This window comes from Rhincodon typus, unplaced genomic scaffold (assembly GCF_021869965.1).
Source record: "Rhincodon typus isolate 14 unplaced genomic scaffold, sRhiTyp1.1 hic_rhity00002277, whole genome shotgun sequence".
Lineage (NCBI taxonomy): Eukaryota > Metazoa > Chordata > Chondrichthyes > Orectolobiformes > Rhincodontidae > Rhincodon > Rhincodon typus.
The window spans coordinates 1-25,000 of NW_025967915.1; the positions used below are offsets into that span (position 1 = coordinate 1).

General features: G+C 41.0%; 1 protein-coding gene across 1 annotated transcript; it reads left to right on the top strand.

Moving 5' to 3' along the window:
• Window positions 1-4,868: 4,868 nt before the first annotated feature.
• LOC125481472 (integrator complex subunit 1-like) lies at window positions 4,869-25,000 on the top strand (the record flags this gene model as incomplete). The annotated part of the gene is made up of 10 exons (XM_048593057.1): window positions 4,869-5,001; window positions 5,849-5,982; window positions 6,704-6,896; window positions 8,464-8,591; window positions 10,783-10,895; window positions 12,105-12,218; window positions 15,837-15,907; window positions 22,091-22,182; window positions 23,920-24,029; window positions 24,769-25,000. Coding segments are annotated over 10 exons (1,204 nt in total), but the record flags the coding sequence as incomplete, so codon positions are not given.

Consider the following 25,000-nt stretch of genomic DNA (forward strand, 5'->3'; position numbering starts at 1 on the left):
GAACTGACCACAAGACTTCTACGACCGCTGGGCATCAGAGTGACACACAAGCCCACATCAACCCTACGACAAGTGCTCACCCGAACTAAAGACCCACTCCCTGCCATGGACAGGACCAATGTCATCTACAAGATCCCCTGCAGAGACTGTGAGAAACACTACATCGGACAAACAGGAAGGAAACTAACAACAAGAGTACATGAACACCAACTGGCTACAAAAAGACACGACCAATAATCACTCATCTCAATCCACATGGACAAGGAGAACCACGACTTCGACTGGGACAACACCAAGATCCTGGGACAGGCTAGGCAGAGACAAGCACGAGAATTCCTGGAAGCCTGGCACTCCACAAAGCATGCTATTAATAAACACATTGAACTCGACCCCATATACATTCCACTATGGAGGAAACCCGGAAGTGAGGCAATCCATCGCAACGGACCCCAGAGTTTAAAAACCAGGCGGGAAAACACACTGACACTTCATCAGAGGCTGCACTGAGGATGTTACCAAGCACAGTAACGAAACGTCTGCAGAACAACAAACCAGCTCGGCGAGCCAACCAACCTCAACAGTATATCCTTTCTTAAATTCAGGTACCAGAACTGTACACAATGCTCTAGGTGCGGCCTTACCGATATCCTGTAGAGTTGTAGCAAGACTTCCCTAATTTTAAACTCCAAATCCCTAGCAATAAAGTATAGTTTCAGTTGCTTTCTTAATTACTTGTTGCACCTGTATGCTGACTTTGTGTGTTTCATGCACTTGAACACTGAGATCTGTTTGTACTTTGGAGTCTGTCTCCATTTTAAAAAAAGGAATCTACCTTTTGATTCTCCCAACCAAAGTGCATGCCCTCACGCTTTCCTACATTAAACTTTACAGGCTGAGTTTTTGCCCACTTGTTCAACCTATCCATATCCCCTTGCAGATTCGTTATGTTCTCATCATAGCATGCCATCCATGGAAAATGAAATTCTTTAATCCTGCCACCATACTTGACAGGGCCCTTAGCTGTATCTGACCCATTTCCCGCACTTTTGCCCTCACCCCCTGCTCTTCCCTCACACAACACCAATAAAGTCCCCCTAGTCCTCACTTTCCATCCCACCAGCATCTGCATGCAAAGTATCATAAGCTGCAAATTCTACCAACTCCAACAACATCTAATGTTCTGCACAGGGTCCCTTCAGCCTTCAGGACACAATAGCAAATTCAATAATTTTAGAACCTGAACACACCACCTATGTCCTTTACCCACCCTCCACACCCAGGTCCTGCTATGACTTGGGGTGCTTTCAGCACAACCAACCCATTTTCACCCACTTGTGGTCCTCATCATCTGCATTCCTTTCTCCCAGGCATATCATCTATCACTTTGTCTGCCTAACTGTCGTTCTTGTGCTCTCTCTCTCTGTCTTCCCCTCCCCTTCCTCTCTCTGTGCTCCATCTCTGCTATATCCACTCACTCCTCCCCCCAACCTTTTCCTAGGTACTATCAATTCTGTAGAAAGGTCACTGGACTGGAAGTGTTAATCCTGCTTTTTCTCCACAGATGCTGCCAGTCTGCTGAGTTTCTCCAGCGATTTCTGGTTTTATTTCAGATTTCCAGCATCCACAGTTCTTTGTTTTATTCATGTAGCATAATACGCATTATATCTTGAAAACCAACAAAATGACTCAGTTATGCCAACTCTCTGCTTCTTGTTGGCCAGCCAGTCTTCTATCCATGCCAATACAACACCCCTATACTACAAGCTTGTATGTTCTGCAATACCTTTGATATGGCACTGTATCAAATGTCTTCTGGAAAGCTAAGTACCATCCCCAACTCCCCTTTATTCACAACACAATTCACTTCCTCAAAGAGCACCCAGTAGATTGGTTAAGCATGATTTCCATTCACAAAACCATATTGACTCTGCCTTATTACCTTGAACTTATCCAAGTGCACTGCTGTAACTTCTTTCATAATGCTTCCTTTTTCTTATGACACATGTTAAGCTAACTAGCCTGTAATTTTCCTCTTTGTCTTTCCACCTCCTTCGCAATTAATTCACCATAACTCACTTCCCTATAAGACCGATGTACACTTTGTTAACTCATTGCATGTTAAAATATTTATATAAATCTTACTATCTGTTTTAGTATTTCACTTGTGGTTCAAGTTTTCCATATTTATTAATTTGTTTAGTTATTCTTTACTGTTTCTTTTTTCTGTTTTATATATATGTATATATAAATATAATATATATATCTACTGTTCTATTCCTCTGACTTGCCACTTATCTTTAGCACAATTGTATGGTTTTTTTTTCTTCAAATTTGACACTGTTGTTAACCTTTCTAGTTAATTCATAGATGGTGGGTTTGTCTTTTGGAATTTGTTACTTGCTGGAATATATCTAGTCTGTGTGTTCTGAAATATCTTCTTAGAAGTTTGTCGTTGCATCTCTATTCACCCATCTTTTAACCGATTTTGACAATTTACTTTGGGCAGTCCTGTTTTCATGACCTCAATTGTTCTTATTTAAATTTTAAAATGCTTGCACCCATTTCTCACTCCCTCAAATAGAATGTAAAATTAAGGCATATTCTGCTTGCTGCTACTTGTCTTGTTGCAAAATACATGGAGTGATATAACTTGGTCTCTGATCAGCTCTAGAACATGCTGATTTTAGAATGTCTTCAGGATAGTTTCTATGAACTTATCATCTTTTGTGCATCTGACTTTTCCATTCTATACGTAGATTGAAATCTCCTGTGATTATTACCCTGCTTTTCTGACAAACCATTATTTTTCCTTTTATGCACTAGTTTACTCCGTGGTTATTGTTAGAGGGCCAGCATCCCATTCCCACAAATCATTCATTGATTGTTCAATCGTACCCAAATCTTGGCTTCCTGAACTTGGGTAATCCTTCTTTATTTATCTAATACCATCATTAATTAACAGAGCCAACCTCTCCATCTTTTCCTAGCTTCCTGCCCTTTCCAAATGTCCTGTACTCTTCAAGATTCAGGTCCCAGTCCATGTCATCCTGAAGCCATGTATGTAATGGTTATCAGATTGTAGTTATCTATTTCTATTTGTGCATTCAGTTCATCGGTTTTGTTTCAAAAGCTACATGCATTCAGATAGAGTCTTTAAGTTTTACCCTGTCATTTTATAATGTCAAATCTTATCAATTGATTTGCAATTAGATTTATGTTTTCTGTCATTATTATCACTTCCCACATTAGGGGAGGTGATGACCTAGTGGTATTAATGCTGGACTGTTAATCAAAAGGCCCAGATAACGTCCTGGGGACCCGGGTTTGAATGCCACTATGGCAGATAGTGGAATTTGAATTCAATAAAGATATCTGGAATTAAGGATCTAATGATAACCATGAATCCATTGTCAGTTGTCAGCAATACCCATCTGGTTCACTAATGTCCTTTAGGGAAGGAAACTTACCTGATCTGGCCTACGTGTGACTCCAGACCCACAGCAATGTGGTTGACTCTGAACTGCCCTCTGGGCAATTAGGGATGGGCAATAAATGCTGCCTAGCGAAGCCCTCATTAATGAATAAATTTTTAAAAATTAATTCCGTCCTCTTTGCCTTGTCTGTACTCATTAATTAGGGGCCCTGGACAGCTAGCTTGCAATGCAGAGTAACACCAACCCTGTGGATTCAATTCCCACACTGACTGAGATTACCATGAAGCATTCTTCTTCTCAGCCTCTCCCCTCACCCGAGATGTGATGACCCTTATGTTAAACCACCCACAGTCGTCTCTCTCTCTCTCTCTCTAACGAGAGAGCAGCTTTATAGTGTGAAAGGACTACGGCAACTTTACCTTTCCTTTTACTCACTGATTTACCATATTTTCCCAAATTTAATCTGAAATTGCTGGAGAAGCTCAGCAGATCTGGCAGCATCTGTGAAGAGAAAGCAGGGTTAACATTTCAAGTCCAATGATTCTCCTTCAGAACAGTTTGTTTTTTTATTTATTATAGTTCCCAAATTTAATCCCTTGTGCTCACTTATTTCAAAATCTCTAAACGCTGAGACTTTAAAATGGAAAGTACAAAGTATTGCTCTTAAAATCTATTTCTTTGGTAAAACTCTTGATCACCCATCCCAGTAGTTCCATTAAACAAAATCAAAGAACTGCAGATGAAGAAAATCAGAAGCAAAAACAGAAATTACAAGAAAAACTCAACAGGTCTGGCAGCATCTTTGGAGAGAAAGCAGAGTTACCATTTCCAGTCCAGTGAAGAAAGGAGGCGATGGCCTACTGGTATTATCGCTAGACTGTTAATCCAGAAACTTGGCTAATGTTCTGGGGACCTGGGTTCAAATCCTGCCATGGCAGATGGTGGAATTTGAATTCAATAAAAAACAGTTTCAAATTAAGAATCTAATGAAGACTATGAAACCATTGCTGACTGTCAGGAAAAACCCATCTAGTTCACTAATGGAAAGAAATCTGCCATCTGGCCTACATGTGACTCCAGACTCTCAGGTGCCCTCTGTGCAATTAGAAATCGGCAATGAATGCTTGCCTTACCAGAGATGCCTACATCCTCTGAATGAATAATGAAAAACATCCCTCTGTTGGAATCCAAAGAGTAAGGAGATATCTTTATCCATGTGAATGGGATACATTCTTTAGATTTCTTTTCCAAGTATTTACTTTCCTAGCTGAAGTAACATGCTGTGTCTTTGGGACTCTGGAATTCCCAGTTCACAATGGGATAGTTCCTCCCTGTTGTTGCTGGGGCTAATGTAGATTGAAAATGCTGTCTGTTCCTGTCCAGGATTCTTTTGGATATTTAATTGCTGAATTATATTTCTCTGTCTCTTTTCAGTAGTGTGATGGGCAAGCGTTGTCAGAATCTGCTTCTTCAAATATACTTCCAAGTTGTAGAGGTTATCCGCCATGTCAATCTCCCAGACTCCGTGCTAACCAGTGATGGCACCACTGATGGAAGTACCTGCAAGGTATTAATGTCTTCAGGAACAGTGTCCTCCTTGGGCACTACGTTTTTCAGAATGAGCAGCATCAGTGTCACTGTGGTGAGGGTTTCATGGAATCATACAGAATAGGAGACCATTAAGTCAAGGTTTCCTGTCTCAGCTCTCTGAAAGAGCTGTCCACATAGTTCAGCCTCATTTCTTTCTCCTGAGTCCTACAAATATTTCAGCCTCAAATACAATACCTAATTCTCTTTCACTTGTTGAAACTGCTGCCACCACTCTTTCGGTTCAAGTCAGATCTGAATTTTTTTCTGAGCGTTTTTCCAATGTTCAAAAGCTACCACTGTTTAAAGAGTGTAATTTTAAAAAATTACTAAAGGGAACACATTAATGTGTGTCTTTCTGAGGAGTAAGTCCATCATTAGCAAGTTTTGTAAGAAATATACATTTATTGTAGAATACTTTGATAACAGCATATTAATGCAGCTATTGCAAGTTTTGTATGTGATGTTCCATGTTGCATTCTGCCTTCTTGATAGCACTGTTCTAAGTGTGAGAGCATTATATCGTATCTTAAATATTAAATCACCTATACAACAGGATTATACTCGGGTTAACCTGATTTTTAATAACACTTAGCAGTCAATCCAGGTGTTATATCAGACCTGAACCTAATCTGTTATATATTCTGTCCTAATGGGCGGCAGCAGCAGTGCTTCACTGCCCTAGGTTCAAATGTAGCTTCCTGTTGTTCAACTGGTTGCTGCTGACTGGTGTTCTGACCATAAATAGCAACCCCTAGAGTTGGTTTCTGGCTATTGAAACAGTTTTGGGTGAGCAGCTTTTACAAACACGTTTTCTTCTTTCCCAGCTGGACGCACTCGTGCATCGGTTGCTGACGCTGCTCGCAGACACCAATGACTCGAAAACATCGGAGAACCGTATGGCAGATGCCAACATGGCCTGCAGAAAGTTGGCAGTGGCACATCCCGTTTTATTGCTTCGGTATTAATATTACACTTTTAAAGGATCCTTTTACTATAGTTAAAGGGCTCATTTTTGTTTTGCTGTTTATCTGATGCATGGGTTACTTGCTCATGATCGTTTTCACCTCTAATCTCTGACTCCCACTCTTTCGACATTCTTGTCTCTGTTCAGCACCAGAGCAATCCTTCCTTCTCTGAGCTACTCTTATACCAGTAGAGTAAGTAGGCGAGTAAATCTACCTAGGATAATGACAGATCAATTGTGCTCTTAGTCTTCTGCCAGTGGTGCTTTACTCCTGTCCCTCAAACCAAGCACACAATTCCAAATAAGATCCATATACATTGATCATGAAACTGCTGTAGCATCTATCTCTATTAGATTCCCATTAGCTAGGATTTCATTAATATTCATCATTAAAACAGATTATAATTTGGCCTAGCGGGGACACATGAAGAGATACAATAAGCAAGCCAGACATTTCTAGTATGTTGCATCGACTGGGATCTTTAGATTTTTGGTGGGTAAGGGTTTTAGGGGATATGGAGTAATGGTGAGTATATGGGATTGACGTACAGATCAGTTCATGATCTAGTGGAATTGTGGAAGGGGCTCTGGGCTGAATGGCCTACTTCTGTTCCAATGCATTTAACTTTTAGCTGATTTGCATGTGCTAAAACCTTACCTGTGAGTATTTGTGCTGAGCAACATTTTTCGGTATTTATTTTGTTTTACTTTTCAGACATTTGCCAATGATTGCTGCTCTGTTACATGGACGAGTTCATTTGAATTTTCAGGAGTTTCGCCAGCAGAACCATTTGATCTTCTTTCTGCATGTTCTGGGAATCCTGGAATTGTTGCAGCCGTATTTATTTCAGAGTGAGCACCAGGGGGCAATGCAGGACTGCCTTCTCTCCTTCATATTACTTCTGCAGGTCAGTGGAAGCCCAGCCAGAATATAAGAAGTCCATTCATAGGCCATTCCATCAAAGTGGTTTTGTTGCACCATTCTTTAAGATCAATCAGTATCTTAAGTCCATCCACGTGCCTTGCTTCTGTAATTCTTAAAACCCTTGCCTAACTAAAGTCTACCAGTCTCAGGTTTTAAATTTTAAATTGACTCTCCAGTCTCAGCTTTGAGTTCTATTTTTCTACCACTTCTGTGTATATAAGTGCCTCCTGACATCACTCCTGAACTGCCTCATTCTAATTTAAAGTCAAGCATCCTCCTTCTGGACTCCATTCCCTCCCAAAAATAACTTCCTTTCTAAACTTTAATTATTGTAAGCCTTTCAATTAGATCATTCTTAGTCTTGAACCTTTTAAGAAAAAGCTTCCAATAACTTTACTGGGAGGTTTAATGAGATGAAATAGCAAACAGGATTAGGCAAAGCTGAAATTTTGACACCTCATACTACTGCTATCAAAACAATGTCATGTACTTGTATAGCACCTAACATACAACAAGATCCTCTCTGCTGTTTCACAGAAAATCCTGAGAGTCTTAACACAGTATATGTGGAGAGGATGTTTCTTATGGGAGAATCTAGAACTGGGAGTCGCTGTTTGCTTGTTTAAAGCAGAGATAATGGGAAATTGTTTTGCCTTAGAATGTCATGGGTCTTTGGAACTCTCTTCCTCTGAAGGCATAGGAAACAGTCTGTGAATATTTTTAAAGGCAGAGATGGATTGATTCTTGGAAATCAAGGAGGTGAAAGGTTAATGGGGTAGGCAGTAATGTGGATTTGAAGTTACAGTGAGATTAGCCATGCTTGTATTAAATGGTAGAGCAAGCTCAAGGGACTGAATGGCCTCTCTTCCTTGTTTGTATGTTCACTAGGGATTGTTATCAAACAAGACTCGACACCAAGTCACAAAGAGAGATATTATGAATGTAAAATAGATTTCAAGAATAGTGCTTTATGTTTAATCCTGAGTTCTTTCCATTTCAAGACATATATGTATCTAAGCTTTGAAAGTGTACGGCAGAAGTATATTTGCTGCCAGCAATAAAGCTGAGCAATCTTAATCTTGATGGCTTTGTAAGTGGTGCATCCAGTTTATCCAATCAGTAACTTAGCAGTCCAAACTCTGAGGACCACGACTTCAGTCTCTAGATTGCCCTCAGTTATCATTTATGAGCCAGCACAGTGTTAAAGTATGTTCTGCAACAGGCCTTTGCACTCTGGTTTAGGGAGAAGAGATCAGATCAGGATTTTTAGTCGCTATTTGGCAATTCCTGACCAAATGTATTGGTGGCTGCTGAAGCATGAATCTAACTAGGCTGCAGTAATAAGCAGTTAACTAGTCTGAAGTCATACACTACCACAGTTTAGATCCGAATAGCTAACAGTGCTGGAAGGTGGCTAACAGCTGTGGAAGAGTATCACAGCTTAAATGGAGGAGGACAATACATGGGTAATTGTTGGGGGGAATAAGTATCACAGCTAAGAATCAAAACACTGACTGTCTTTGGATAATTTTGAATACTCTTTCTAACAGAATTACGGGAAGTACTCCAGACTGATTGCTTCTTTCATCAATAAATGCGTGCATTTTATTCACAAGTTTATAACCTACAATGCAGCAGCAGCTGTCCCATTCCTTCAGAAACATTCAGATGTGCTCCAGTGAGTATTTTGTTTGTTTTATTAAAAATTGAATAGTTGGAAGGAGGGATTAAGAAAGAATGCACCATTTAATGAGTCCTTTTGTTTTTATTCAATCATGGGACGTGGATGTTGTTGGCTGGGCCAGCATTTATTGCCCATCCCTTGTTCCCCTTTAGAAGGTGGTGGTGAGCTGCTGCCTTGAACCGCTGCAGTCCATGTGCTATAGGTAGACCCACAAAGCCCTTAGGGAGGGAATTCAAGGATTTTGACCCAGCGACAGTGATGGAACAGAAAATGTATTTCCAAGTCAGGATGGTGAGTGACTTGGAGGGGGATCTTGCAGGGGACTGCACTTGTGCTTCTGATGGCCGTGGTTGTGGATATGGAAGCTTGTAATCTAAAGTACCTCTTCTCTCCTGAAGCCATACTGAAATGTTTCAGAACGTAGATGGGCGAGTGGGTTGGTTTTCTACTTCTCTGCAATATCTGGATGGCCCATTCCCAAACTAGATACCCAGCGTGATTGTGAAATCAGAAGATCTCTTTTTCGCTACGTCTCAGTGTATATAGGAAATATACGGAATGTAATGCAAACATCACCTGCCATAGCCATGTGTTTGACTTTGGATAAGAGCAGGGAAGGGGCAGCTATTTGCATGGTGCTTGACCGGGGAATGATGGCGGTAGTAGAGCAACATCAAAAAAGATAGTGTGCAGGCTTGGCCAAGTAAGACACGGAATGGCAGTCCGGATTTGGCCAATTGGACAGGAAGGGGACTGAACTGGGAACTGAGAATTGCAACTTAGCATGGCCTGAAGATCTAGCCAAGAACTGCAGAGGCTGAAAGATCTGAATGGTGAAGGTTCCTTGGAGTGGAATGGTGATAGTCCTCCAGAACCAAGTTAGCCACCTGAAAATGATTGTGTGGAGGGTCGGGGTTATGACCCCTTCATTCACCATACTGCTAAGTGATTGAACCAGTATGCTTGGTCAGGCCTTTGCTCAGGATGTTCGCCCAGATTAGAAATGATCGGAGAGATTGAAATAAAATTTCTGAATTTCCTCCAGTAAACCTCTAAAAAGCATCAAATTCTTGCAGAGGCAGCATCCAATGATGAAAGTTGTCACACCTGGGCCTTCAACATACTAAGCTGAAGTGGGAATGCATTGCAAGATGCGGTTAACAATAGGAATAATTGAATTTGGGACAGTGTTTCGAGTAGTTGATTATAATTCCTAACTGTGATGATGCGTGTATATATGTTGAGTGATAATTAGATCTAGCTGGCAATAACACTTGCTTGACCAAATTACATCCACAATCATTGGGCATGCTAGTTCATAGAATCCCTATAGTGGGAAGCAGGTAATTTAGCCCATCAAGTCCACCTCAACCCTCTGAAGAGCATCCCACCCAGACCCACCCTATCCCTGTAACCTTGCATTTCCTTTGACTAATCTACTTAACCTGCACATCCTTGGACACTATGGGCAATCTAGCATGACCAGTCCACGTAACCAGCACGTCTTCGGACCGTTGGAGGAAACCGGAGCACCTGGAGGAAACCCACGCAGACGTGGGGAGAATGTGCAAACTCCACACAGACAGTCGCTTGAGGGTGGAATCAAACCCAGGTCCCTGGCGCTGTGAGGCAGCAGTGCTAACCACTGAGCCACCACGCCTCCCCAGTCGAGTGAGATGCCATTAACTGAGTGCCTGAGGACAGGTTTGAGAGCACAGAGTAAACGATCACTGACATTTAGTCAGAAATTGGTTGGTTTTTCCTAAGCCGTGTTATGGTGCAGTTGTAAAGGAAGACTTGCATTTAAATCGTGTATTTCAAATGTTGCAACATGCTACAAGAAATTCACAGGATTCTGTTGATGCAAAGCAAGTCCATGACTATGATCTCCCACAGTGAGTTAATCAATCTGCTGTGCCTTGCATGAGGTATAATACGTCAAATGCTGATCGGCCTTTGCCCAGCAATGACCAGCTTGGCAGTTGCCTGGATCAGCTGTACTCATTTGTCAGTGTGAACACTGGAGGTCCTGGAGCAGGCAAGAAATCGTCTTTTAAAATATGAGCCTTTGGAGGATATCTGCCTCCCTTCTCCAACCCGTCCAATTCCCTAAATCCTACCCTACCAAGACACAAAATCTCTTCTTTTCAAAGTCACGCGTTTGTTTTTTTGACATTTGATACAGTTACCTATCACGGGAATATCCAGAGATGGCTCTGCTGAAGTCCCTGCTGGCCGGATTAACACTCCCAACTCGGAGTGGACTCATTGAGGAGAATGCAGACGATGAAGATGGGGGTGAGTTCTTGACTCCTCATTAATTAAAATAATAAAAATCAAGTGTTTTGAGCTGTTGGCAGTAGTGGGTGGGATGGCATTTAGTGCGGGAATGAGGCTTTTTTTGTACCTGTTAAGGAATCATCTCTGTTACAAAGTCCAGCTCTATCATTTGAAGTACTTCATGCATTTTTTTCATGCAAGTATCCTTCCAAAACACTTGTAATCTGGGACAATAAAACAAAATAAACCAGGGAGACTTGCATTTATTAGCCACTTTGTGACCTTGGCCGTCCTCAAAATGTTTTATGCTGTTGTATAGTAGAAAAAATAGCAGCCAGTTTGCATACAGCAAGCTCCCATAATCAGCAATATGCTTTTTGTCTATGGGGATGCAGTTAAGGCCGATAATTGCCCAGGACACTGAGGAGAATTTCCCCTCATCTTCTTTGAAGTACTGGCAAAGAATCTTTTCTGCTGGCTTGTGTAGCTTCAGTTTAACATCTCATGCTTTGGATGAGACTTTCGGCAGTATAGCACTCCCTCAGTACTACATTGGAATGCCAGTTTTAGTTTTAAGTCTCTGAAGTAATATTTGACCCCAACCACCTGACTATAGAACTAAGAGTGTTAGTCACTGAGACCGCACTGGTGAATTGAAATTGCTGAAACTCGCTGTATCTCTGCAAAGTCTGCCTGCTTTCGTACTCAATTAATTACTTTGAATAGCCTCATTTGTTGTGTCAGCCAATTTAATTGGCAGCAAGAATCAGGCGGTTTCTTTCCTTTCTCCTTCTCTTTCGAACCCTGGAAATAGTTGAGCTTTATTTATTTAGTTAGGAAGCCAGCTGCTGTCTATAAATGATGTCCTTAACATAGTGTCCAAGCTTTAAAGTAAAACAAAGAACTTCAGTGCTGGAGATCTGAAACAAAAACAGGAATTACTGGAGAAACTCAGCAAGTCTGGCAGCATCTCTGCACAGATACTGCCAGATTTGCTGAGTTTTTCCAGCAATTTGTTTTTGTGTCCAAGCTTTACTTCATAAATGGAATCAGAAGCGAGGAGAGGAATTAATGTAGAGAATTACAGGCACAAGCCATGTCATTTGTCAGTCTGTGATGAATCGTCCAGCAGAAGCTTTCACCCCAGAGTGAGGAGCTTGTATTTGATACTTCTCTAGTTTCTAATTGCATGTTTTTAAAAAAAAAATCTCTCTCTTGCACATACAGAGGAAGAAGCCGCAGGCTCCCTCCCACTAGTCAGTTTTTCTGCTATAACACCAATAACCTCAGCTGAAGTGGCACCATATCTCCAAAAGATTGCAAGAGGCCGTGCCCTAGAAGGTAAGCCCTTCAGTGTAACCTGTAGGTTTAAACAGAAGCTGGATAGATACATGAGAGAGAAAGGAAAAAGGATGTGATGATAAGGTAGACCAACTAGCAATGCGTAGTGTGCCCTTTACATTAAAAAATTATTTGTATTTTTGTAGCACCTTTCACAATGAAGTACTTTGAAACGTGGTCAGCAGTGTAATGCAGGAGCTTAATGTAAAACAAGGACAATTTTATAGAACGAAAGGGACCTGCATACAGATTTCTTTGGGTGCAAAATAATTTCATGTAGCAGTGGTTCTAAAGTGGAAATCATAGAATCCCTACAGTGTGGAGGCAGGCTATTCGGCCCATCAAGTCCACACCGACCCTGTGAAGAGCATCCCAACGAGACCAACCCCTTACCCTATCTCTGCATTTCCCACCCTCAACACAACGGGCAATTTAGCATGGCCAATCCACCTAACCTGCATATCTCTGGACTGTAGAAGGAAACCGGAGCACCCAGAGGAAACCCACACAGACATGGGGAGAACTCCGTACAGGCAGTCGCCCGAGGCTGGAATCGAACCCAGGTCCCTGGCGCTGTGAGGCAACAGTGCTAACCACTGAGCCACCGTGCCAGAAATAATGTTATCCTGATGCCAAACAGCTCTACCATACACACAGTACAGTACCGCTGTAGCATAATGGTCTTAGAATCATAAGAGGTCGACAGCATAAAAAAGGCCGTCAGCCCATTGATACTGCGCTGGTCAAAATCAGCTACCTAACTATTCTAATCCTATTTTTCAACATTTGGCCCATGGCTGTATGCTTGTCATCGCAAACGCACATCTAAATACTTCTTAAATGTTATGAGGGATTCTGCCTCCACCACCCTTAGAGTTCCACATTTCCACCATCTTCTGAGTGGAAAAAATTTTCCTCTCAGCCCTTACCTCAAATATATGCCCCTGGTCATTGATTCCTTTGCCAAGGGGAAAAGACATTTTCCTGTCTATCCTATTAATGCGTTGTGTAATTTTATACATCTCAATCATGTCCCACCTCAGTCTTTTCTGCTCCAAGGAAAACAACTCCAGTCTAACCAATTTCTATTCATAACTGAAATTCTCCAGCCCAGGTGACATCCTGGTAATTTTCTTCAGCACCCTGTCCAGTGCAATCACATCCCTCTTGTACTGTGGATTCCAGAACTGCACATAGTGCTCTAGCTGTGGCCTAACCAACATTTTATGCAGTTCTAGCACTACCTCCCTGCTCTTCAACACTATGCATATAGAATATAAACTCCTTTCCCCAGAGCCTTAATAAGGGCCTTTAAGTTACTACTTGAGTAAAGTCACCACTGTGTTACTGTACTAGTAATCTTGAGATGCAAGTTCAAATTCCAGGGTGTCAATTGTGGAATTTAAATTCAGTTAATTAAATAAATCTGGAGTGAAAAGGTGGTATCGTAATTTTGGCCGTATAACTATCGGCTTGTTGTACAAATCCATCTGTTTCGCTAATTTTCTTTAGGGAAGGAAATCTGCTGTCCTAACCCAGTCTCATCTTTGTGTGAACCCAGACCCATGCCAATATAGTTGATGCTTAACTGCCTTCTGAAATGGCCTAGCAAGTCACTCAGTTGTGTCAGATTATTATGAGATAATGTAATGATTTATGAAATAGTTCAGTGCCACATTCTAAAGCGCAGTTAAAGATGACCTATCCGGCGAATGAACAGGTAACAAAAAAGTGCAGCCCAATCAGCTGATGTGGCCCTAGACTACCAAAATTGGCAGTACACATCTGCAGCAAGATGAGTCTGGCAGCAGTGTACTTTCAAAGGCAAGATCTGTAATTGCTGTTCTTAGGTGTTTGAAAGCAGGAACTCGGAGGGGGAAGCTTGGTGTGGGATGGAAAACAAAAGAAGCTGACAGTCACACCATTATGCTAGAAAAAAACTGAGGTTGAATCAGAATTATGATATTACAAAAGACAAAGATGCTGTCATTCCCAATGTGCTGAGTGACATTGCATGCTGTGGGCCTTGTCAGAGCCGAATCCAGGGTGAAGGGCTCAGGAAGTAGAGGTGACCTTGTCCCTCTGTTTCTGATCACTCATGTGCTACATTGACCTGCATGAGAGAAAGCAGCATGTCATTGATTGTTTAGTGCTGCTTTTGGCTGTTGTGCTTGCCATAACGGAGGAGCAGGAAGTTTGTGGAAGAAAAATGAGGGAGGGGTGGGGCTACTCTAACGTAGATGTTGGAGAGTAAAATGGTGTATCTGGATGTTGGGTGTGATTCCTGAGTGCCAGGACCTAAGGTGGATGCATGATGCTGATGCTGCATTGAGTAATGTGTACAAGCTGTGGGAATGCATTCGCAGATGTTGAATGTCTTTGTGACATAGCTGTGCGGACTCTGAGTCCAGACGTGGAGAGCTAACTTCCCTGGCTATATCCTTCCTGCCTTGCATGTGGTCATGAATGGTCTCTTCTGTCCCCTCCGTACCTACCCACCCCACTGCCACCGCCCCCACTCCCCCGCCCTCCTCACCTCCCCCCAGATGGGACTGTGGCATCTCTCCTGCTGTTCCCCATCACCAATGTCTCCAACACTGCATTCGTCCATCTGGATTGCTCTGTATGTTTTGATGCTTATTTTTCAAGAATTTCCTTTGTGCCAAACCTTTTTTTTAATCACCTCTCCTTTAAGAGGTAGCCTGCATTTAAGAAAGAGCAATCTGTCTGAATGGCTGACATGCCATGCTGTTTCCAAAATGCTTTGGCAATGTTGCAGCGAGAATACGAGGGCTGGAGACCCAGCTGTTTGCTGTACAATAATACAGACGATAAAACAAGAAATTGGTTAACCAACCTCAATCAAAAGAGGGATGGATAAAGTGAAAATTCAGTAGGCACCCCTCATTTCTAGCTCAGAAATCGGGATGTTTGAAAGCAGCACTTTGGTAGCAGCAAATTGGCAAAAAATTGAAAGAACTGCAGATGCTGGAAATCTGAAGCAAGAACAGAAAATACTGGAGAAACTCAGCAGGTCTGGCAGCATCTGTGGAGAGAAATCGGAGTTAACGTTTTGGTCCAGTGACCGTTCTTCAGAACAGGATGGTAAATTGAGTTAGATGTAGTTTAAACCTGGTCTTTTGTCTTGCTTTAATTCCCCTACTCTTCCCCCTTTTCGTACCCTCATCTGTTCAACTGTATAGATCTGACTATCTGTCTTTGGGTCAGGTTTATGCAAGAGACCAACATTTTCCATCTTCTATTAAAATCAGAGTGAGCCTGATTGTAAATGTCACTGCAGTTTGTCCTAAATTCCCCACTGTGCAACAACTTGCATTTAAATAGTGACATTATTGTTGAAAAGCATTGTAAAGTTCTTCTCAAGAGCACTGTCAAAATTTAACACCAAACTATTGAAGGGTAGGTCACCAAAAGCTTAAAAAGAGAAATGGCTTTTTAGGAGTGCCTTGAAGAGGAAGAGACCATGAAAGGATTTGAGAATTAGGATGTGACTTTTTAAAATATGACATTGCCACACCAGGAGCCCAGGTAGATCAGTGAGCATTCTGAATGGCTTGATGTGTTCCATTCCTAATACATGTATGTTTGCCTGCTCAGATATTCTGGAAGTCCTGAATGATATTGATGAGATGTCAAAGCGTCGAGTGGAGGTCCTCTTCTTCTTTGCTGTAAGTAGAACATAAACTAATTGTCTCTCAAAGCAAACAAGATTCAACCACCGTTTGCCTGCAGCATTTAATTAGCTCTAGAACTGTATAATGCCCGGTATTCTGCTAACAAGTGGAGCTGACTGATTTTGATTGCAGCTAATAATGTCTCTAGCTGTGAATTGTCAGTGAACAGCCTTTGAGAGAAAGCTGTTGTAAATATTGAAGCTGTCTGATATATTTGCATTGGCAGCAGTGGTGTGATGTAAACGATGCAGTGTTATTGCCTTTTAAGGAGCTGGGTCCTATTCCCTTACCTTTTCTCTCCATTTCTTTCTCTTCCCCATCTCTCTCTCTCTCTCTCTCACTCTCGCTGTAATGTCTTAAGTCTCATACCACAATAGCTCACAGATCCCAGTTACAAAAGTGGTGTCATTTCCCACTTTGTCCGGTCATAAACTGCCTGAACACTGTACCCAACCCAGTAGAGGTCACAGATGCTTCTCTCTGTACCTTCTGAATACTTACCATTGAAAGCTTGGATAGCAGGCTGTGTGCCTCAGTATACAGACTGTGTCCTGTTCTGACTACCAGGATTCATTGGAAGCTGTATAACTCTGGACAGCAGTAGATGTTAGCACACATCGTAACCCACCCAGCAAGGATGCTGATTTGGGTGAGACGCCCAATTTACTGCCATATCAATTGTGTGCTATATTAAATTCAGTGGAGAGTAAAATCTGATTGGCTTTAAGTCAATATCTGACACTAAACCTGCTCCCATTCCCTCCTTTTGAATTAGATTTTTTAGGGGTTTAAAATGAAAAGAGGAGAGAAGGTTTTCAGTGAAAGTAATTTATAAATCTAAAAAAAGAAACGTCAAAGCTACAGGGCAGAAGAGCATTTAAAATAAACTTAAACAGTGTGTTTCAGAAAGAAACAAGATGTTTAATGCTGGTGATGCGTAATTGAGCAAGGTCAAGTCATGAAGAAAGGTTAAAAGTTCAAATTAATGGTATTTTATTAGAATATATGAAGCATTTGTAATAAGCTGGATTAAATAATATCTTAAATAGAGATAAATGTGTTTGATGAAATAGCCATTACAAAAATATGATTGTGTGGTAACAACCAAAGTTGGGGACAATATATTCCAAAGTACTTGACGTTTCTGACAGAAAATCAATCATAAGTTGGGAGTGTGGTAGCTATGATAATGAAGGATGACATGAGGACAATGGTGAGGAGGGACCTTGGTTTGGATGATCAGAAGGTATCATCAGTATAGTGGAGAAAATAAATAACAGGATCAGAAAATGCTTTTTGGAGTAGTTAAGCGGTAACAGTATATATATTGTTGAACAGGAAATTAATCAAGCTAGAAGAGATATTGTAGCAAAGGCAATGCAATAATTGTGAGACTTCAATCTTCATATAGAATGAGCAAATTAGATTGTCAAAAGTAGTTTAGAGAATGAGTTCATGAAGTGAATCTGAAGCAGTTTCATAGAAAAACAATAGTGGAACTAAGCAACAAACAGACTAGTTTAGATTTTGTTTTGTTTGATTGGACTGGGTTAATTGGTAATCGCATTGTGAGGGCTCATCTAGGAAAGGGCAATCATAATATGATAGAATTTCATATTGAGTTTGAGAGTGACACAAACAAATCTAAAATTAGAAATTGAAATTAAGTAAAACAAATTAAATAGGTATGAGGACAGGTTGGCCAAGGCAAATTGGGAAATTCAATTAAAAGGCATGATTGAATAAGCAATAACAAAAATATAAAGAAACATTTCATCATTCTCAGCAATTCTACATTCCATTGAGTAATAAAATCTCCATGGGAGAAGAGATCAATCTGTTGCTAACTAAAGCAGTTAAAGATAGTATTAGATTATAAGAAGAGGCTTATAATATTGACAAGAAGGATAGTCAGACTGAGGATTCAGTGGTTTTAGATAGCAGCAAAGGTTGAACAAAAAAATCAATAAAGAGGGAGAAAATGGACTGAGGGTAAAGTAACCTAAGGAGAAAGGACAGATTTGAGATATTTTACAGGTATGTAAAGAGGAAGAGGTTAGTGAAAGTAAGTGTTGCCTTTTACAGAATTAAATAGGAGAAATTATAATGGGAATAAGCAAATGAAAGGCTTGTAATAAATATTGTGTTTGTCTTCACATTAAAAGACATTTTAAAAAAGAAACAAATAGTGAGGAACTAATGGCTTAATGAGTGAGGAACTTAAAGTAATCAATATAAGTAAAGGAAAAGTACTGCAAAAATTAATCTACAAATTCCTAGGACTTAACTGGTTGGATTTGGAGGATTTTAGAATTCAGCAAAGGAAAGTCAGTAAGTTAGTGAAGAGAAAGTAAAAAGAATATATGAATATACTAGCAAGAGACATAAAAGTAGATTGTAAACACTTCTACTTGTGAATGGAAAGAAATTAGCAAAAGTAAACATGACCCATTAGAGACAGAGTGATGAAATTATAACCAGGAATAAGGGAAAAATCCCCCCCAAACCTGATGACCTGCATCCTAGGTAGCTGCAGAGATAATAAATGAGTTGGTTTTGATGTTCCAGAAGTCCTTAGATTCTAGAACAGTTCCTGCAGCTTCAAACAAAACAGACATTACCCTGCTGCTTAAGAAAGGAGGAAGAGAGAAGACGGGAGCTACAGGACAGTTTGCTTAAAATCAGCAGTAGGCAAAATGCAAGAATCTGTAAATTTGGACACGATAAGGGCAGAGGTAAGATCAAAATAAGATTAAGTAGAGTCAACTCCAATTTATGAAGGGGAAATCCTATTTACAAATCTGCTTTTTGAGGATTTAGTAAGAGGATAAGGGCGAACTACTGTACATAGCATGTTGGACTTTCATAGAAACATAGAGTAAGATGACACACTAGAGGCCACAGTTTTCACATGAATTTATTTGTCCATTCCAGGCATAGAGCAGGTCAAGAGTATAGCAGTTTAAATCGAAAAGAGGGTGAATATGCTTACATTCCTGTAACAGTCCCCATCACCAACTCCAGTTCCCCTGGCCCCATCTCTAATACCCACCCAGCACCCCTGACTCCTCTACTGTGGTTGCTCACTTCAGCTGAAGTCAGAAATAATGCTTGATAGAGGAGAGAAACTAAAGGATGTTAGGGACCAAGTGGAGAGGAGGCTGAGTTTGTGGATCTAGGGATGCCAGATGCTGCAATTAAAACTACATCAAATAGAAAATTATTAAAATCCCTGCCAGTCTTTGAACTGAAGACAGACTTCAAGGGGCATGTCATCAGCTTGTGATGTCAAGAGCATAGCTATTTGTGATGATGCTAGACCTCTCCAGCCTTCTTTGTTGGACTTGTGCGGCAGCAGAACATAAGATCCAAGAGAGTGAGTAGGCAATTCAGCCTCTCGAGCCTGCTGCATCATTTAACATGATCATGGCTGATCTCATCTTGGTCTCAACTTCACTTTCCTGCCTCCTCTCCATAACCTTTTAACTCATTACTAATTATAAATCTGTCTATCTCCCTACACCACTGCTGTCTGGTGTAGTGAATTCTACACATGCACGACCCTTTGAGAGGAATAATTCCTCCCTTTCTCTGTTTTAAACTTGCCCAACCCTTAGCCTAAAGTCATGACCTCCTGGTCTAAACTACCCCACAAGGGGAAACATCAGTTCTAGGTCTACGTTATCAATCCCTTTAGTATCTTATACAATTAGATCTCCTCTCATTCTTCTAAACTCGAACAAGTATAGGCCTAAATGGCTCAATCTCACTTCATAAGACCGGTCTTTCATCTCTGGAATTAATCTAGTGAACTTTCTCTGAACTGCCTTCAATGAGGTCACATCCATACTGTCAGCTACAGAGAGGTGGATTATAGATTTACATGCTGTCATCAGCAAATGCCTGTGCTCTACCACTGACTGTAAGACCTGAGCCTGCATATTGGCATGGATTAAGAATAGTTAACGGACAGAAAACAGAGTGGGACTAAATGGGACATTTTTGGAGTGGCCAGCTGTATCTACCAGTACGAAAAAGATCAATGGCTATTTACAATCTATATCAGCAATGTGGATGGAGTAATGTGCCAAGTTTCAGGTTTGCTGATGATACTAAGTGATGAGAAGAAAAGCAAAGGGCCTCGAAGGTCAAAATACTTCATATTTTCTAAGAGCTCCTCCTGACACTTTCTGAAGGGCTATTTTTTGATATTGGGGTTCTATCTTAGTTTTCAGTGGCTCCTTTATTGTTTTCAGTAACACTTTTATTAGGTGATGCTGTCATGTGGTAACATTACCTTCTGTATTTGTGATGATGTAAGGGAAAATTAGTTTCAGACAGAAGCAGAATTAGAAGGATTGATCAGTATCCTCAGTCATTACTACACCTTTAAACATAAAGCCACACCACACAAGGAAAACATTGATTTCCTAAACCTCACAGAGCTTAAAGATAATGGGCATAACTTGAGCAGAAAATGCTGTTTTTTAAAACAAAACTGGTGTAGACTTTTAAGAACAAGAAACCATCACCCTAAATGCGTTTTCGTAGACTGGTGGATAGCTAAGCAGTTGGGGGTTTGTCTCTAACGCAGTGACAGTATTGCAAGGAATTTACAGTATGTGAAGTACTTTGAGATTGATACATATAAATGCAAATCTTCATAAAATAAAGCTATTCAATATTAAATTGTCCATTTGACTGTGTTCATTATAATGGCATCCACTGAATCTTTCCCCATAGAGATCCCTGAACCTCTGCACCCTTAAGCTAAATACTGCAAGGAATTCATGACCTCAGTGACTTTATTTTCTTGGTTCTCAGTTTCTGAACATTCAATTGTTGAAAGATTTAAAACTGTACTCTTTCTTGCAGCCCTTCTGTCCACTTAATTAACCCATGTTCTTCTTGCATCCCTTGCCCCACTTTAGCAGCCTCTCTGCTCCCCACCCCCCATGCATCCTCTCTGTCCCCCACCCCATTTTAGCCCCTCTTTTCCTCCTTTGCCACCTTTCTGTTTATCCCCAGCCCCCCATGTCTCCCCCACATCACCGCTCTTGTTCAGTTTGTGGGATAGTAGGTAGCATATGGGGGTCACTTTGACGGGAAGACCACAACATGTTTCAATTTGTGGAAAACGGTTAACTGTCAATGTAAAAAGAATTTGGGTAGCTTTATAAAAGAAGCCTAAAGTTAGCATGGTGGTACATAAACTAATTGGGAAAGTAAATACTGGTCATTATTGCAAAGCATCTGGAATAGAAGGGCAGGGAAATCATGCTGCATGTTATAGGACTTTAATGAGACCATACCTGGAGTAGTACGTACAGTTTCATCATCGTTAGAGGGGGTGAAATGAGGTTAATTCCTGCCTATTTTATGAGGAGGGATTAAGATAAATAGGATAATACTCTGGAGTTTAGAAGAATGAGAAGTGATATCATCAACACTTTTTAAGATGGTTTGTCAGGTTAGATGCTGACAGGATATTTACCCCCAGCTGCAGAGTCCAGAACTAAGGAATATGGTCTCAGGTCAAGGTGCTGATTGAGATTCACACAAGGGCAATATCACTGTGAATCTTTTAAACGCTGTACCTCAGTGAGAGACAGGTGCTCAGTTATTGAGTATATCCAAGATTGAAATTGTTAGAGCTTTGGACTATGTAAGGGAATTGAAGAATGTGCAGATATAGGATAGGAAAATAACAAGGATCAGCCATGAACTAATTGAAATGATTAACATGTTGCTTTGCAGCGAGAGGTAGCCTACATCTATGGGCATAAATGGATGTTGTGCTCCTGCCTGGAGTGTGATTTGTAGTCCACTACCAAGATGAAGGGTCTAGGCCCGAAACATCAGCCTTTCTGCTCCTATGATGCTGCTTGGCCTGCTGTGTTCATCCAGCTCTGCACCTTGTTGTCTCTAAAATTCAGACATTGCCAGTTTTGTTACGGTCTCACCATCTCATGTGACCAGTAGAACAAGGGGAGCATATTAACACCTTCACTGGCTTGAACTCTTACCTGCCTGACCAAGTTAGTGGAGGGAAATTCACTTCAGCCTGGAACCCTAAATTATAATCTTCTAGACAATGAGGACCATCACCTTGGGTATAGCCTCCCATAGTGTGAACTTAGCTGTTGCTGCACTGAAAGCTTTCTTGTTTTTTTACAGAATGATCTGCAACGGTTAATGAGCTCCCCGGAAGAACTGTCACGAAATGCAGCATTTGCCTTGGCCATGAGGAGTATCCAGAGCAATCCACGGTAAAGGAGGGGGAGAAGGATAGCCATGCAATTGCACAACATTTACCACGATGCTAAAACACACTGCAGCCAATGAATTATTTCTTGAAGTGTAGTTTATTATAATAAAGGAAACAAGGCAGTCAATTTATTGCAGACCAAGCTCCCTCAAAAGGCAGTGACATAATGACAAGATAAATGTTTTCTAAATGAGATCTTAAGGTGGATGAAATATTTGAAATATTTTCTAGGACACCAAGCAAACTCCCCTGGTAATGTGGAATCCAAGGTTAAATTACAAGAAGAGATTACAGAACTATAGTTGTAGTCTCTGGGTATTTTGGTCAAAGCTTTCCAGATATTTAAGGTAAACGGTAGTATAGGATAGATAGAGGAACATTTATTCTGCTGGTTGGGGAGTTTAGGACTAGGATATAGTCTAAAAACTTAGAGCCAGATCTTTCTAAGAAATTATGAAACACTTCATTAATAAAAATCATGTTTGAAGCTTGGAGCATTCTCCCATTGGCACCATTGTGCTAGTTCATTTGTTAATTTTAAATCTGATGTCCTCATATTTCTGTTAATATTAAGGGATATAGGCCATTGAGTGATGTTGCAAATTAGCCATGATGCCACTGATTGGCAAAATGGGTTTGAGGGATTAAATGGTCTCTTCCTTGATTATATTCCTTCTCTAAAATAATGCTGCAGGCTCTTTTAATGTCCGACTGAAAAGTCATACGAAACTTTCCTTTAGCCTCCTATCAAAAGCAAAGTTAGTAATGTTTTAAGGGTGCCCCTCTTTCCAGGCACCATTTTGGACAAGCCAAGATATATGTAAAGAGCAGCGGTGTGTCTGTGTTCTCCCTGTACTGTGCCAGGTGTGACTGTTCAAATGCTATCAGAGACCCAAACTGTTGCTGTTTTGATGAGTAGTTTCTGTATTAGAACCATATAGTTTTCGAGAAAATTTGTAGCCCAGGTTATGGATGAGGTTGTAGACATGCTCGCTGAGCCGGTGGGTTTGGTTGCAAACATTTCGTCACCCTGCTAGGTAACATCGTCAGTGCCCCTCCGGTGAAGTGTCGGTGTTCTGTTCCACTTGTTATTTATCTTTCTTGGTTTGCTAGGGTGATTGGTATTACTTCCCGTTCTGTTTCTCAGCAGTTTGTACATGGGGTTTAATTCAATGTGTTTGTTGATGGAGTTTGGGTTGGAATACCAGGCCTCCAGGAATTCCCTGGCGTGTCTCTGTTTGGCTTGTGCGATTATGGATGTGTTGTCCCAGTCGAATTCATGTCCCTTATTGTCCGTGTGGTCTCTTGATGGCTCGTTGGTGTTCGTGTATCCATATTGTCAATTTTCTTCCAGTTTGGCCTAGCATAGGCAAAATACATCAAATTAGACCCTGTGTACAAACCACTGAGAAACAAAACCGCAAGTAATACCAACCACCCAAGCAAACAGAGTCATGTAAATAACAAGCAGGACAGAACACCGATGCTTCACCAGAGGGGCACTGACGATTTTACCTAGCAGGGTGATGAAACATTTGCAACCAAATCCACCAGCCCAGCGAGCATGTCTACAACCTAGAACCTCATAACATACAAACGTTTGTATGTCCCTTTGCTGCAGCCTCCACATAGTATCACACTGTATTTCCTGTTTGCTGTATTATGAGACTGTTCCTGTTCTCAAAATAAACACTTAGCACTGACTGCGCAGTTAAATTTGTTCGATTTCCTTTTCCAGTACTGCTGCTGATTTTCTTCCAACTTTCATGTACTGTCTCGGTTGTGGAAATTACGATGTGGTGCAGACAGCCCTGAAGCACCTTCCAGAATATGCGCTGCTCTGCCAAGGTAAAATCGCTGAGTCTCGTAGTCCAATCTTGAATTTCGTTTATCATGCAAAGAAATCTTTAAATTTAGTCTTTAGTTTTAAGCTACCCACCCCTGCCCCACAAAACCACCAATGCCAATTCTTCCCCTGCCTTTCTCATGAGCTATGGTGCCATGGAGCAATGAGCCCACCTCTTGCCCCCCTTACTCAAAACCACCACCACTGCACACTTTGGTCACGTAATTATTGTATGCCTGCCAAAAGGGTTTTGTAGCCATACCTATAGCGACAAACACAGAACATGCTGGAGAAACTTAGCAGGCCTGACAGCATCTATGGAGAGATGTTCTGTAAAAAAAGATTTATACCAGACTTGAAATGCGAACTCTGTTTCTCTCTCCGCAGATGCTGTCAGGCCTGCTGAGTTTCTCCAGCATGTTCTGTGTTTGTTTCAGATTTACAGCATCTGTAGTCTTTTGCTTTTACGTTTTCGGTGGTAACTGCTAATCCTTGGAGTATTGAACTTAACTAAAGCATGTGTCATGCCCCACTTGAAAACTGAGTAATTGCACAGACTGGGGACCTTCCAAGACTCTACTGACAACTATATTTACCTGTCAAACTGTTGGAACTTCTTACATGCATGCAGATACTATCTTGATGCTATTACTGATCAGTTTAATTGCTTTGATTTGGCTGGTAGAGGTCCTGCCTCTCATTTATGCCAGTCATTCATTCTTTACCGTGTTCTGTTCACAGAGCATGCAGGACTCCTCTTGCACAAAGCCTTTCTGGTCGGAATGTACAGCCAGCTCGACACAAGCCCACAGATTGCAGAGGCCATGAAAATTCTGCACATGGAAGCCACAACTTAATGATTGAACAGTATAAACAGACTGTGGACTTGGATGCGAGATCAGACATGATTGGAGGCATCAGAGAGGAAATACTGTCACCACAAAGTCATTGCAGGCATCTTATACATTCCACA